At 35.0% G+C, this 15,246-nt stretch overlaps 1 protein-coding gene and 1 long non-coding RNA gene across 3 annotated transcripts; one reads left to right on the forward strand and one right to left on the reverse strand.

The window, feature by feature from the left end:
* The first annotated feature begins 2,060 nt into the window (after positions 1-2,060).
* Positions 2,061-4,708, forward strand: LOC147484822 (uncharacterized). Of its 2 annotated transcripts, XR_015205898.1 has the most exons (7): positions 2,061-2,275; positions 2,393-2,554; positions 3,707-3,877; positions 4,000-4,018; positions 4,162-4,223; positions 4,324-4,339; positions 4,490-4,708. It is a non-coding gene; the product is annotated as an uncharacterized LOC147484822 (long non-coding RNA). The 2 variants fall into 2 exon arrangements; XR_015205897.1 differs by having other exon boundaries at positions 2,061-2,554.
* Positions 4,709-6,175: 1,467 nt separating this feature from the next.
* Positions 6,176-14,542, reverse strand: SCAB1 (plectin-like protein). The gene is made up of 13 exons (XM_086575776.1): positions 14,236-14,542; positions 13,206-13,505; positions 12,826-12,954; positions 12,616-12,708; positions 11,931-12,071; positions 10,737-10,805; positions 9,637-9,720; positions 9,128-9,308; positions 7,956-8,072; positions 7,647-7,705; positions 7,133-7,267; positions 6,656-6,805; positions 6,176-6,545 (listed from the first exon to the last, which is right to left on the reverse strand). The coding sequence occupies exons 2-13, from the start codon at positions 13,485-13,487 to the stop codon at positions 6,501-6,503; spliced, it is 1,485 nt and encodes a 494-aa protein (XP_086431902.1). The 5' UTR covers positions 13,488-13,505; positions 14,236-14,542; the 3' UTR covers positions 6,176-6,500.
* Positions 14,543-15,246: the final 704 nt, after the last annotated feature.

The raw sequence follows: 15,246 nt of genomic DNA on the forward strand, positions 1-15,246 counted from the left end.
CATGACATGTGTCCTAGATGATTTGAATTCTAATTTTGTATTTGCCAAAGTCACAGGGTATTTATGTAATTATACCTAGAAAATGACATTATAGTCTTTTCAATTGTTTTGACCAAAAACACCACGGTCAAACTCAGTTGACTTGGATTTGTTGTGGTCTTTGGGGGGAGGGGGTAAACCTCTAGATGAAAGAACTAGGGGGGTAAAGCTAATTGGCTTAAAGGGGGGTGTAAATCTCTAGATGAAAAAACTGGGGGATAAAGCTAATTGGCCTAAGTTCAGGGGAATAAAGCTAGAAAACTATTAAAATGGCAAAGGGCAATGAAGTCTTTTTACAAGCATTGACCAAAAAGATAACAAATTGACTTTGTGTATGTAACTGGGGGGGGGTAAAACCTCTAGATGAAAAACCTGGAGGGTAAAAAGCTAATTGGCCTAAGTTCGGGATTAAGCTAGAAAACTGAAATTAATATTTAGGTTTTATAGATTTGCACTTCTATTTGAAACTGAAATTAATATTTAGGTTTTATCAATCTGTACTCCTATTTGAACCCCACACACACACACACACACACACACATAAGGAAATTAGACTTGTCCATCTTCCAAACTCATACACCGTCTCAGTCAATGCATTTTAACCGTTACCTCGTGGTGAAATGTCTCAATTAACCTTTTTAATCTCATGGCTTCACAATGAGATTAAAAACATTTGGGACATTTCACCACGAGATAACGGTCAAAATGCGTTGACTGGCACACTTTGAGTGGAGGGGGGAGAAGTCTAATTTTCCTGAATTTGGAGAGGGGGCAAGTCTAATTTTGTTTTTAAATAGGGGTGCAGATTTATAAAATCCAAATACCTAAAGAGTAGTTAGGACATTTCACCATGAGATAACTGTTAAAATGGTCTAATTTTGTTTTCAAATAGAGATGCATATCTATAAAACCCTTTTCAAATAGATATGCATATCTATAAAACCCTTAATGTTTATGATGCTTACCAGGGGCGGCTCTGAGGGCAGGCCAACTAGGCGGCCACCTAGGGCCCCCAGTTTGTTGGTTAAATTTTGGACTCCAAGTATAATTTTATACCCACTAGACCACATGTAAATTAGACCACATGTAAATGACTAAAGGTTGTTCAGTCTAGTCAAATTATGTACAGTCCAGTCCACTCAAACATTGGCCCACGTCCTCTCATGTAAAAAACTTGTTTTTTTCTCAATAATATAGACCCATTTTAAAAAACTCACCTTGGGCCCCTCAATTTTTAGGGCTGCCCTGATGCTTACACACTATGCTATTATCGAGTAGTGGCTAGATGGACCTACGTCCTTTTAGGCTAAATTAGTAGGTATGTGTATCATTATCTGATGGTATCACAAATCAAACAAATCAAATAAAGCATGGAAGGGCATATATGAAAGAGATAAAAATAGCACTTTATGCATGCTTGATATCCTAATTCGATTAATTAGGAACATAACGAATTCCTAGCTAATAATCTGATAATATCCGATTCATTTGATACCATAAAAGGAATTGATAATATGTGAATTTCTTTACAAAATACAATTCAAAAAATCGTATATGTAACATTTATTTGGTGTTTGATAATAGTAAAATGATATTTTTGTAGATTAACGCGAAAGGCTGCCCACGAGAAAAATTCTTGAACTCGAATTACCCGCCAATGCCTCCCCAACACAAATACCTGAGAGAGATGTGAAATTGTTCCAACTATGTTTGGATTTTTGACTATTGAGTTTTGTCTTTATCAAAAAAAAAAAAAACCTATTGAGTTTTGTTAAAGCCCTTAAAGGAAATAACAACGTAAATTCCATCTTTAAAACTAATCGACTATGGGTTCTTATTGGAAAATAAAAATACAAAAAAATAAAAATAAATAAATACTATGGATTCTTAGCAGGTACCGCCATCACCAAGTGATAGAGCCCATTTGCAGTACTATGTCTACTGGCAAGTAACCAACATTTGAAGTCCAACCAAAGTGATCTACAGAATAAGTTCCTTTAATCGCATAGCTGGATATCATAGTCCAGTTCTCCATTAAGTGCCATCCCTTTCACCCTTTGCCCGGAATCAAGATATTGATGGCTTATTTAGCCAGGACTGAGACGGTTATGGATTGTACATACCCAGGATAGCCATATATGAAGTCTCCAGCATCCACGAGTAGCTGCTGCCAGCTCCAGCTATGCATATGTCAGTAGTCATCCTAGCAAGTTTGAACAATCTTCTACCTATCCAAGTGAGCATCAGTTGAACACAAATTCTCTATTCGATCAGCTTGTGTTTTGAATATGAGTATATGACAAGCTAATCGCCCGCCCACCCTGCTCTGATGTCCTAGATGTTACTGCCTCAGGAAAATCTCTAGTAATCTCTAGCTAGTTGTGCTGCGGGATGCCAGAGTTGATGAAGCGTGGTGCAGTTATCAGTGTAGATGGATATACTTTTTATAACTGAAGGATGCAGTCGTCCTAAGCGCTTTCCCTTCGATCTAACAATCAGACATTCGGTAAAAAACGTATGTACTATCTCTAAAACCACTTCAAAACAGGCCAAAAATCCAAAAATTAAATAATGAGGATTATACTGAATTAATTTACCTATACTGGTACACACCTTTCTTTACCATCGGAGTATCGAAGAATTAAAGTATTAACAACTCTTCACAACATTGGTATCAAGTTTAATTTGTCGATGTGAGTTTATTAGGAGTGCGATACTACGATTTATCATGTCATACTACTAAAGAAAATCTTGGATTTTTGGCCTGTTGCCAAATATTTTGAAAAGCGAAATTGCCAAAACTAAGTCAATGTGCGATTTACAATGACAGCAAGAAGTGTTTGCGAAATATTTTGAAGAAAATTAACATAAGAATGCTGCTTAAGATGTTCAGTATGTGGTAATCCTGTTGCTATACATATACTGCCTTACCAATTACATGATTATTAGGGGAAAACAAATACATATATATACCACTGTGTTGCTATTTCTGTTCCCACTCCTAGCCCTGCTGTTCAAGAGAAACCATTACCTTTACAGTATTCTTTTGGTAATCTGCTATTATAGCTCATACATAAACTCATCATAATTGTGTTTCCAAATGTTTATTTCGAATTAATGAAACACATTAATTCATTCAAACTAAAGAAGACAGTCCATACACATTTTCATATTAGTAGGGACACAAAATCTTATTCACAAATTAAGAGATGTTATAGACTTTTCTGCCTTACTTACCTCTTTATAAACCAACAATCTGCAGAGGAAATAGACATCACCAACAATTTTGAAGCAAAAGGCCAGGGTAAACATTTTTTTTGTGTCTTCTGTCATTCTGGCAACAAAAGAAAAATGATAGGAAGTAGCATAGGAGAAAAAAAGCAGAGACGATTTGGCTCTTAGAATCTAGTAGTAAATCCCATCATTTTATATGAATATTTCAAAGATTAGAGCACCATCCCTTACTCACTATTTGATGCTTCATAAGAAACATCTGAAACCTTTTAATACAGTATTCTCCTTACGGCTATGAGTTTTAATTTTGCATTTTAATCAGAATTTTCATACTATTAGTCATTATATATTTCTGGTTATTATTACATGAATGGTTTTACGGACTGCTTACCTCTTCTCTTCTTCTTTCGTTTTTTGTTTTGTTTTTCCTTAGATAGCAACTTAAGATGATGATGACAGAAGAATTGGAAAGTAAGTTCTTCCATTGGCAATGCAATAATTTCATGAAAAAGTGGGATTGGTCGCTTATACGTGATGTAGATTTCCTCCTCATCCTTCGTAGTTATTTCGGAGATGAGTACTTCATTGCTCACAGCCCGTTCAGGTGACTTTCTACTCTATATAATGTCTCTGTATCATTTGGTCATGGTTTAGCGTAATATTATATTATATTTTGGGACGTGGACATACTAACAGACTACGGCCTTTTTTTCATTTTTGAAACAGGAGGAAGCAAACTATTAGAGTAAGATTCTCTGTGCCTCGTTTCTTCATTGATGAATATGATGTTATTTATCTCTTTTTTATTTACCTGTAAACACACAGTTTGCTTAACATTCCTTGACGATGAAGATACTAAGATTCTTGTTTTGTTCCTTTAAATGGCAGATGATAAAGAAAATTTTGGCAGTGCTGGAGCGTGAAACTGCTCAAGAAGAAACTGCCAAGAGGTGGAGTTAGTTCTTCTACCTGTTGCATATTAGACAATAAGATTTACATTTTTCTGTTAGAATTCTGACTTCAATATATTTTTCTTATTGTTCCCAACAGGGAGAACGGATCTGAGGTACACATCTAAAGCCTAAACTTTTACAATGATTGTAGAATACTATTACACTAGTTTCGTGGAAATTTAAATGTTCATCCTTATAAAATTACTTGTTTCTCAAGAGTTTTTGAATGAATTTTACTGAATACATTGGTCGACACTTTTCAGGAAAATATTGCTTGAGGACTTCTGCTGCATGCTCTACAACAGAAAAGCTTTTGAAAGGATCTTTGCATTATGCTTGGTCGACCCATTTTGTTTTCGTTTTTATTGTTCATCAAAAGAAAATAAATTAAATGTGTTTTCTTATTTCCAAATAAAGAAAACTGATATCTAGTTGTTGCTGTTTTACTGTTATTTTCATCGGATAAGAACAATGAATTAGTTGGTTTTTAGTCGTTTAAACTTTGGTTGGACTGCAAAATATATATATGTTGAAAAATATTTTACCTAGTACATTAGCTCGCGTGACCCATCAATACAGAATAAACACCTGCTCATCACACACAATGAAACTAACCTCTGTTGCATGGGTACGCCCTAATTTCCTCAGATATCAGATAACCCGTGCCTAATGTCCTATGGACACTGTGGACACTGGACACCAAGACCGGACACAAGCAAAACAGACCCTAATTCTCAGATCTCGCCGTGTCCAAATCGTCGTACCCGTGTCCAAACCAGACACTCCGTCCCGTACCCATGCAACATAGAAACTAACTAATGATCCCTGAGTTCGTCTTTGATAATCTTCATATGTGCACAAAGGAAATAGGTTAAGAGGGAGCATTCAGCTTTTCCTAGTTCTTGTACAGGATTAATTATGCTGATATTCCAAAGATAACTTTGCTTCATCGACTAATTCCACGTGAAGCAGCTTTAGAGTTGTTCTGCAAAGGGTACTAAACGTTAAGTTTCCAAGGGTCAGGTTGAAGTGGATAGCCAAAATCTTGTGGCTTCATCTTTCTTTCAAATGAACGGGGTGACTGAAAAAATAACAGTGTAGTTTTGAGTGTCTGGAATGCATTCATTTGTTTTCTACACATTCAGATCAGATCATTGCGGTTGAGCATACTGACGTAGCTTATAATAGATCACATACAGTGTTTCAAGCTGAAAGTGATGATATATATGGGGACTCCAATACATTAACAAAATGCCGCCCATCTAGTGAGCTAATGGGGTTTGCCATCTACATAGACGATTCCACTTGGTTGGACACCTTTTAATGCAGATTTCATTTGGTCGAGAAATTAGCTTCCCTCCAAATATGTGTCGTGAAGATAAGGGAGCTTGTCTTTGCGTTTGTACATCTACAAATGAGTTTCCATGGGATCGTTAGGGAGTGGAGTCGAAAGAAGCTACAACAGCAGAAGAATCTGCCTCAATCCAAAATAATGTTCTATCCTCTCCAGAAGTTCTTCAGTGATTTTTCATCTGGTCATTCTTTTCTAGTACAAGATTTGTTCAGGACAATGCACACTTTAACAAAACTTTAGCTATCACATTCCTTTCCATCATCCCTGAAACCTTGTGTACGGCCTGTTTTAGCTCTCAGTTTTTGTTTTCAAAATTTTGCTCCGTGGAGAAGAGAATATACTCCGGAAGAGTTGATTTTCTAGTCTTTCTTTGACATTTTATTTGCCCTAGTGACCAAATTATTCATACAAGGAAACAAAAATTAACATTCAAGGATCGCATGCTATGAGAGGTCAATTTGTAATAATGTACTTTGATTGATTAGTGTTTAAATTAGTTGTAAAATAATGGACTCGTAATTATCTTATGATCAATAAAAAAAATATAAATGGTAACCATCGAGTCATCAACACAAGCTTGAGAAGAAGCAGAATGTTTTTCCTAAAAAGAAAACTTAAATTAGAATCAAACTTAGTAATTTGCAATCGCAAACAAGTCATCTGCCAGTGACCCACTTTAATTGTGAGCCACTGAGCCAGGAAAAATAAAATAACTACTTAGAATTGTTACAACCAAATAAGAAGGCAAATAAAAAAGAATGCCTTGATCCTTGGACTCAATGTTAACCATGGAAGACCAGTTTACAACAATACAAAGCCCACTCTTTCCTATACTGTTACAAACATATAAACACAATACTATCAATACTATGAAATCCTTGACGTACTTACATTTGGGAAGTAAAAGCAATGTGAATTTGTTAGGTTCCATGAGATGCTCGATCGCCTGGTCCAGCAAGCATAATCTAGTATTTGCAGAAATTGAGTTTCAGAACTTCTTCCCATAATATAGGTTTAAGACAAAAAAATAACGTAGACAAACTATAGTAAGATATATTTAAAGACAACTACTTACATTACAATCAAAAGCAAATCTCCTGGCAAGCATAATGGCTGCATTTCTTTCTCGTTCAGATTCAAAGGCCAATACAAAGGAAAGGCCTTTCCTCACTTGCCAAAATAATGCCTGCGCTGCAGCATTACCACCCCCTCTAACTCCACACAACTAGAGGTTGGGAAGGCAAACTGTCAGAAATACATCTACTAGAAATACATCTCTTAATACCAAATGCAATGAAAAGAAATACAATGAAGTGTTGACAGAAAAGTTGGAGCCTACAAGACATGCAATTTATCTTAAGCCATAGTGATAAAACTTCTTGAAAACGGGACTGATAACAATATTTCCAAGCAGGTTGCAATAACCTACTCAGCTCTTCTTGTAGACAGATGGGCAGTGATCGTATGGTTTCTTTATGTCATAAATGAGAGATATATCACATCTTTCAGCCTTTCTCAGTCTAATTTGTAAGATAGTTATCCCCTAAAATACCTGCATTGAGGAAGAATAGGATTCTTTAGCCTTCGTGATCCTTCCTTTGCAGAGCTTTATCCTCATCTTCCCCACATGTAACACATGAACAAAATTTGAATGATTATCTTTTCCATTCACTTGGGTCACAACCACCTGCCAAGCAACACAGTGAAGATCACATCATTTGATGAAAAAAACACAAAAGAAAGTCAGCTAGGGTGCACTAAAATTAGTAGCAGATATTCATGTTGTCCACGTGTTAGGCTCAATAAAGCCACACGTGAGGGGGTGTCGAGATGTTTAGTTCAACATGGGATGTCTAAAGTCTTGCAGTGTAGTAGAAAAAGTTCATGGGTTTCTCTACTCACCGCCAATTGGTTTTGAGTTTGATGCCCCAAAGTTTAAGAATTTAAATACAGGATAAGTACTACAGTTTCATTTTGTCAAAAGCTGGGCTGAAAATAGAAAGAAAAAACTACAAGATGGTTAATTGCCTGTCTAGACTGGAAGAGATTAAGGAGAGATAACATACATTGAACTCGGTCTCAGATTTTCTAACAAGCGCCTCCACATAGTTCCCCAATCCTGGAGCTGTTGAAATGAATTGAATCAGATTTGTCTAACTAATGATCAAGGTGGTGGATGAATAAACAATTCTTTGTTAATCGAGAAGGAGATGAATAAACTTAGCATCGTAACTTATTTAAGGATTTGGTTTGGTGAAGATTTTTTCCATAGTTAATGCTTGAGATAACTTCCAAAGTTGATATCAGACAAGAATTAGGATTAAGAACAGAGTGGAACAAAAACGGAAACAGACATTTGATTAGCACATACAAACCTGGATCAATAGGACCAGTGGTTGTCACTGCAAACCTTTGATCATCCAAAATAATATCTGCTACCAAGTTTCGTCCAACATCATAAGGCTCTAGAGCATAAATGGATTTTGTTGCACCTGGGTAAAAATTGAGACAGAATAGATATGATTGTTATTCATTCCGATACATGCCCCCCCCCCACACACACACACACATGCATGGATATGAAGTGTCTGACACGGCGAAATATCAAAACCAGAGGTATATCACATACAATATGTCTGTGTTGCGTCTGACACGTATCCGACACGAACTAATTATTAATATATGGTGTGTCCATTAATATGATGTATACACAACAAAATGTTCACCCATTAAAGATGAAACCAAAGTGATTCAAGAACTGAAACACGGATAACCAAATAAGCAATTTTGTTCGCTAAAAGACATGCACATGCCTTTTACTTTTCATTTGTACAACTTCTATTAAGTAATCCCTAAACACTAACACCCTTCCTTGGTGAAGGTTGATTCCAATACCGTGAGGCCTAACCACGAAGGCATGAGTGCTTGACTAATAGACGACTGGACACTTGGAAAAGACATGCACATGCTGTTATACAATTATTAACAAAGACTTATTTTACTGGAATTGTCAAATCCAGCAACATACACACATTTATTCTGTTTATTATCTCTATATGTACATGTGTGTTGTTATTGATCTTGTGATCCACAGGACGATACTGCCTCCAAAACTAGATGGATACTGAAGATGTCAAATTACAGATCTTCCAAGCCAACAAAAATGTTCAGCCACAATAAATAGTACCACAGTTTTCAAGTGGTAGCAACCATTACAGTAAGAGTATCTGATAATTAAAACACAAATTTTTTATTGCTTGGTCTCATACTTCTTTACGTACTCGTACAGGAATAATATTCAGTTCAATCACAAAAAGTGATAACTACCATAACCAATTTCACCAATATATATTCAGAAATTATATATAGGCATTTAGCTCATGTATATATGAATGTAGGATCTAATAGAGGATACTGCCTTTTAAAATGAATAGAAACTAAGTTTGTCAAATAATAAATCTTCCTAGTTAATATGCATGTATACCTAGAATCTTTCCCCAAACCTTTTCCTACCAACACCAACAAGATAAAAGTTGGAAATACATACCCGAAATAAGTTCTTTTTTGCCACCTTCAGGAGATATACGGTACCACTGTACAGAACATTCTGAAAGAACAGGAGCTCTGTCTGAGCAGGGAATTATTCGTAAGTAGGAGCCTAAAGTTTCAGATCCATCTAACTCATATGAACAGGAATTGTTTCCCTCCCGCCTCTTGCTCATTTCTAGCTGGAGAAGTTAAAGAAGAACAAATATCAAGAAATAATAAGAAGTACTTAAGATCTTCAGATCTATGAACTATTACCAGATGTCGGACAATATCCATCTATACATACAACTATGTTGTCAGGGGCGAGGGGAGGTGCAAGGCATTAGGTTTCTCAACTAACGCCTTTGGCCTCCCTGCCCACACCTTAGGAACGCCTTTGACAATGACCTGCAACTATTTTATATTTAAAATTTCTGGCTTCGGCACCTTAGCCGTCCGGGCGCCTGGGTGCGGGTAACCAAAAGAAAGAAATGGATATAAACTTTTAAAAGATAAATTAAAATAAACCTCTTTTTGAAGCTGAAGAGAATACATAGACTTCTGCGCTAGTTGAACCCTCAATGCTCGAAGTTCATGTTCCATGTCCATCACCTATAGATGTTTCCACTCTTATTATCATAATTCTCAAAAAGATAACAGAATTCTGCCTGATCGCAGAATTACCAACCAAAACCTAGCAATACCATGAGAGCCAACCAACCATTTCATTAGAATGAAAGCTGAACTCCGAACTTCAGTAACAGACATACATTTTCAAAGATCTAGATATAGTAATTATTCCCCAAGATTTGTATGTCATGGCTCTTTGAGGATGAGATGAAAGTAGGGCACGTACATACTAAAAGGGTGCTCTAGCAAGTAGCCCAGCACAAAACATAAAAGGCCTAACACAGCCCAATTTCCAGCACAGTTTGGGATGTGAAAGATTCTAGCCGCCAGCTCAGTCACGGAAGTGAGCTAGGCCAAAGACAGTGTGGGATACACTTCGTATTTCATACTTAAGTATTTGGTGGTTCTTTGTTTGGTTGCTAATTCGATTTTTCCATGTGTTCTCCTCATTTGTTTGAGTAAGATAATGTTGTAAACTTGTAAAAACTAAAATACAATTATAAATATTCCCATTTATTTCTTTTGTTTTATTTTTTTATAATTTAGTCACTTTTTTCCAGTTTCCTGTCGCTTACAATAGCAAAGCAGCCACTGTGCTTATTGCTTTCACTTTAAGCATTGGGAAACGCTTTGGGCTCGCTTTTCGTGACGGCAATTTTGTTCAAATGTGTTAAGAGTAAAGTCAAGGTCTTCTTACCACTTTCCTCTCACACAGTACATATCAATTGTCTGATGTTTCTCACAAATATTCCTGATATGGTAAGCTACTTAGCACGCACCGGCACAATCTGACATCATGTCCACCACCGACGTGTTGGCAAATTTTTAATGATTTGCTACATAATGAATAATTAATGAAGTGGTTTCTAGTGCAAAGTGGCAAACCACAATTATAATAAAAATAGAATATTGAAGTACTGAAATAAGTAATAAAGTTGGTCAAGTGTGTAGGAAAACCATGGCTTAGTGGTAAAGTGATACAAAAACAATCTCAATACCTTGCTAGGTTGATGCAGCATTCTAATTCTTCTTGCTTCCTGGACCTCCTTCATTAAGTTCTCGAGGTTCTAATTATAACACACAAACAGTAGGAGAGGGTGAAAATGAGCAAGTACACCACAAGTTCAAATAATAAACATAACAGAAGGTTAGGATTTAAAAGTTCATAAAAAAATTACAAACAGCTAACATAGAGACAACCAACACAATCAATGCACTGAACTTTATGATTCAATAAAATAACTGCAGAGAGACAGCTAATAAAGTAATAAAATCTAGAAGATATTACAAGACAAGAAAACATCTATATTGAATGCCTTTTATGTTGAATATTCAATATTAACATATCCAGCAATTTATAATCACGCACATAGTTAATGAACATAACACAATTCCATTGTTTAACTTATACTATAGATCATTTCATTGCTAATGAACAATAAAGACTCCACAAACAATGTATTATAGCAATTCAACTTGAGTCAGCATACATGTTTGCCCAACTTTATAACATATTAAGTGCAAAATCTAGTTACGGAGCCAAAAAAATAACATAATTACATTTCATTTTACTACTACTAGTGTGTGCATGCATTTAACATTTTCCTTTATTATGTCATTAACAGAACACTTGGAATATATAATATAAATATGCAAAGAGCACAACAGTTCTTTCAGAATGAAGTTTCTTCACCTTAAAGAGAACTGAAACCTCCACCTTACATATTTCATATCTAATGGAAGTATTTTTGGGTGAAGACAATATGCTCTTTGACCACAATTTTCCATTGCCTTTTAAAACATTTTGTCCAGTTCATACCAGGATATCTTGTCTTTTCGAAAATCACAGCCCATTCTCAAAAAACAATGAAGATGTTCAAGTTACAAATAGTTTGCGAAAATGATCAAGCATTTCAGTCGAAAAGGTAGTTATAGAGGCAGTAAGTCAGTGGAGCCTATGTTTAAGTTAAACGGAGTCCAAATGTCAAGTTATCAACAAGAGTCTCAGTTTACTGGAACTACTGGTAAATTTGCAAGGATGCCCCAGACTCATGATGGATTACCAGCCACTTGTATTGTTCGAATTTTGTTCTTTTTCTTTGCCCCTTATCCTCTATACACATTTAAAGTAGAAAATTCAAAACAAAAGATTTTAGAGAGAGACAAAGAAAAGAGAGAAGCGGATGACGTACCTGACTCCCCGAATTCCTAGCAATCCTTTCTTGTTCCTGAAGGGCCTCCTCAACTCTCTGAACTGCCGCCTTGGCATTTTCAATCTCCACACGCGCAAAAGCCCTTTCCTCCTCAACCAGTTTTTTGGCATCTTCAGTAGCCTGGTATGATGTAAGTTCAGTAAAAGATCACTAGCACAACCAGAACAATGCTATGAATGATGTGAAGTTCATATAATCAGAGGTGATATAATTATATTATACTATATTGTGAAATTGGCATTCACATAACCACATTTTGATCAGATCACCCTCTTGGATTTTCATTCTGATTGTGCTTAAAATTAGTTTTGCTAGTAAGGATCATTTGGAAAAATATAGTTTCATGAAATCTATGACTCATGCACATGTTGGTTTCTTATAATAGAAAATCCTTGACCATATATTTGTTTGATAAAACAACAAACAGGAATTCATATCTCAAAATTGAATGCTAACTTATAATGTTAATGTATTAAAACTTAGCTAATGACACATTTGAGTTGTGATGCTTATGAGTTGTTGCCTAAGCTTCTTCTGAAAAGTTATAAGATCACTTTGATGGGTGTAATGTATTTCAAGTTTTCAACTTAGAGTCACTAATAACATGTTGTATACTATATAGTATCAACATATTACATGAATTCTCAAAAATCGATGACAATACCTGCTTGAGAAAATTTGCTAGCCTTTTAACCTCGGCCTTTTCTTGCAATAGTTCTCCTTCTCCTTGAGTCAACTGTAAGGCCAAAGCTTCCACCTGCAAAGAGTCGGGAAAGTTGATACACTCATCAACCATCACATATCCAAAGCTTTATAGAGTGTATCATAAGATATAGTAAACTAGTCCTCCGAATGAGTAACAATAAAAACCAACCATTGAGATAGCTTCATCAACATCATCCTTGTTTCGGCCTGCCACACGACCTCTCAAGGATTCAAGGGCATCTCTAAGCTTTTTCAAGAGTACATGTTTTTCCAAGGAAACTGCCTCCCTGAGTTTAGCCTGAAATGCAATGCAAGAATCAGGTCAATTTCACTATACCACAGAACTCTTCATACTCCACACATTTCTTTTTTGTTTTACTTTTTGTTTATATTATTTTTTTTTATTTTTTTTCTTGGAAGGAACGATCCAGACTGTTTTATAATAAGGTGAAATGAAAAGAAAAAGATCCAAACCAAGTAAAATTATTGTAAAATAAAAGACGGTTGACACAAGATCTGTAATTAGTTAAACTGTTAAGAGACAGAGACCTCTTCGGACAACTTAGTAGCAGCAGCCAACCCCTTCTCAAATTTACTGGCAAGGTCACGAACAGACAGACGCTTTTGCTGCTCTATCAGCTGGGCAGTCTCCTTTGCAACAATATCCTTCATGGATGGTATTTTTGGATCCTCCTTGGGTTCCATAATTCGGTTGTTAGCCCCAATCTTATAGTTTGGAAACTTATTAGTGGCAAAGCTTACGTCAGCTGCAACGGCCGGAACCGCCTCTTTCTGCATTGTATTTCCAAAATCACGGCCTACCCTTGTCATTATGCCAAGCTAAACCCTCTGCACGTCAAAAGAACACGAAAAGAAAAAGGCATGTATTACATCTCTTGATAATGTAAGTACTAAATCTTAAATACGTAAAACCTAGCAACCTACAAATTAAATGTAATCTCTTATCCAAACTTTTGCCAGCTAGTTTCAATTTGGCCTAAACATTAAACTTTGAATCAGCACATTCTACTTCCCTTTAACAAATTTTTCGCAAAACAAGTCACAAGGAGTTAAATTTAGTATTTTCTAAAGTTCAATTATTAAACCTATAATAATATCTACAGACAACATTACACCTCAAGAATTACTTCAACCATACTCAAAATTCAGTTAAAATTGAACCTTTAAACATAGAAAAAAATCTAAAACAAAAGACACAAAATTCAAACTCTTTAAGATCTACACCTACATTAAATTCAAAAGAATTTTTTTTTTATAAAAGTCAACATTGTAATTATCAAAAGGGTCCTAAACTAACAGCTCTAAAAAATGTAACAAATGAAATTTTAACAAGAATTAACATTATAACAAACAAAAAGAACCCCAAGTACCTTAGTACATATATACAAATCCTTTAAACTCTTAACAGAAACTAAAACTTCACAAAAAAAGTGTTAAAAATTCAAACTTTAACTAAAACTATCAAAATGAACACCAAGAGTTATACTTTCTAAACAAAAACAAACTATAAAGTGTACACAAATGAATTGAAATGATAGAAAAAAAAAATTACACTTACAGATCATGAAGTAGTGGTACTGGGGAAGATGAAAAGAAGAAAAGAGAAGGGTGAGAAAAGTAATATATAAAAGAGATGATGACTGCTTTTTTAAAAGGTAAAGAGGGAAGGATGGAAGAAGAAGAAAGAAAGAAGAAAAAAAAAAGCCGCCCCTGTCCAATGGGCCTTCTTCTCTCTTGAGGGGTCACTTAGAGAGAGAGAATCTTAGGACACTTCTGGTTTTTTCACTGTAGTTGGGCTTAGTGGTCCTAGGATTATAGTTTTTATTTTAGTCCCTTTCATTCATTATTCCTCCAACTAATGTTGTGGTCTTTTGGGGGTGATCTTGACACACCCATAAAAACTCTATCGTACTCCAATTTTAAAATAAATAAATTAAATTATTATAAACACATTTAGATTCTTAAATTATATTTTTTTTTATTAGGTGTACTCAAAACAAAACAAATTCATTTATTTAATATACATCGTGGGATTCTATACGTACTAAACTCTAGATACTCTACATTATTCACTTGTAATTGAAAAATAACATGTTCATATTTTTTTTCTTTGTGTTAATAATAATAAAAAAAAAATGTACTTGATTTCTTCTTTCAATCAAAAGAATGAGTACCCAAAAAACATGTTGTTATTATTTATTTTTTAATTATTTTGCTCTTATTAGAAATACCCCAAATTAATTTGAGAGATGTTATTGGATTGAAGTGGTTATTAGGGTATAGCAAAAACTTAAGTTAGTTATGGGATATGGGAGTATATTTTATGGGTGTGTCCAAGATCATTCGTCTTTTGCTTAGCACTAAATTCATGGATTCACTGATTTATCAGCAGAACTATTTTTAGTATGTGGGAAAACTATTTACAAAATAGTTATATATAGCCTAGCTACTTATTTAATTTCTTATTTAAAGTATTTACAAATTGGTTTTTTATTTTTTTCTTTATTATTGAAAGTAATCCCAATTGATCTTAAAGTAGATAATTCAAAGTTAATAATGGGGATATGAA

Source organism: Coptis chinensis, chromosome 8 (genome assembly GCF_015680905.1).
Source record: "Coptis chinensis isolate HL-2020 chromosome 8, ASM1568090v1, whole genome shotgun sequence".
Classification (NCBI taxonomy): domain Eukaryota; kingdom Viridiplantae; phylum Streptophyta; class Magnoliopsida; order Ranunculales; family Ranunculaceae; genus Coptis; species Coptis chinensis.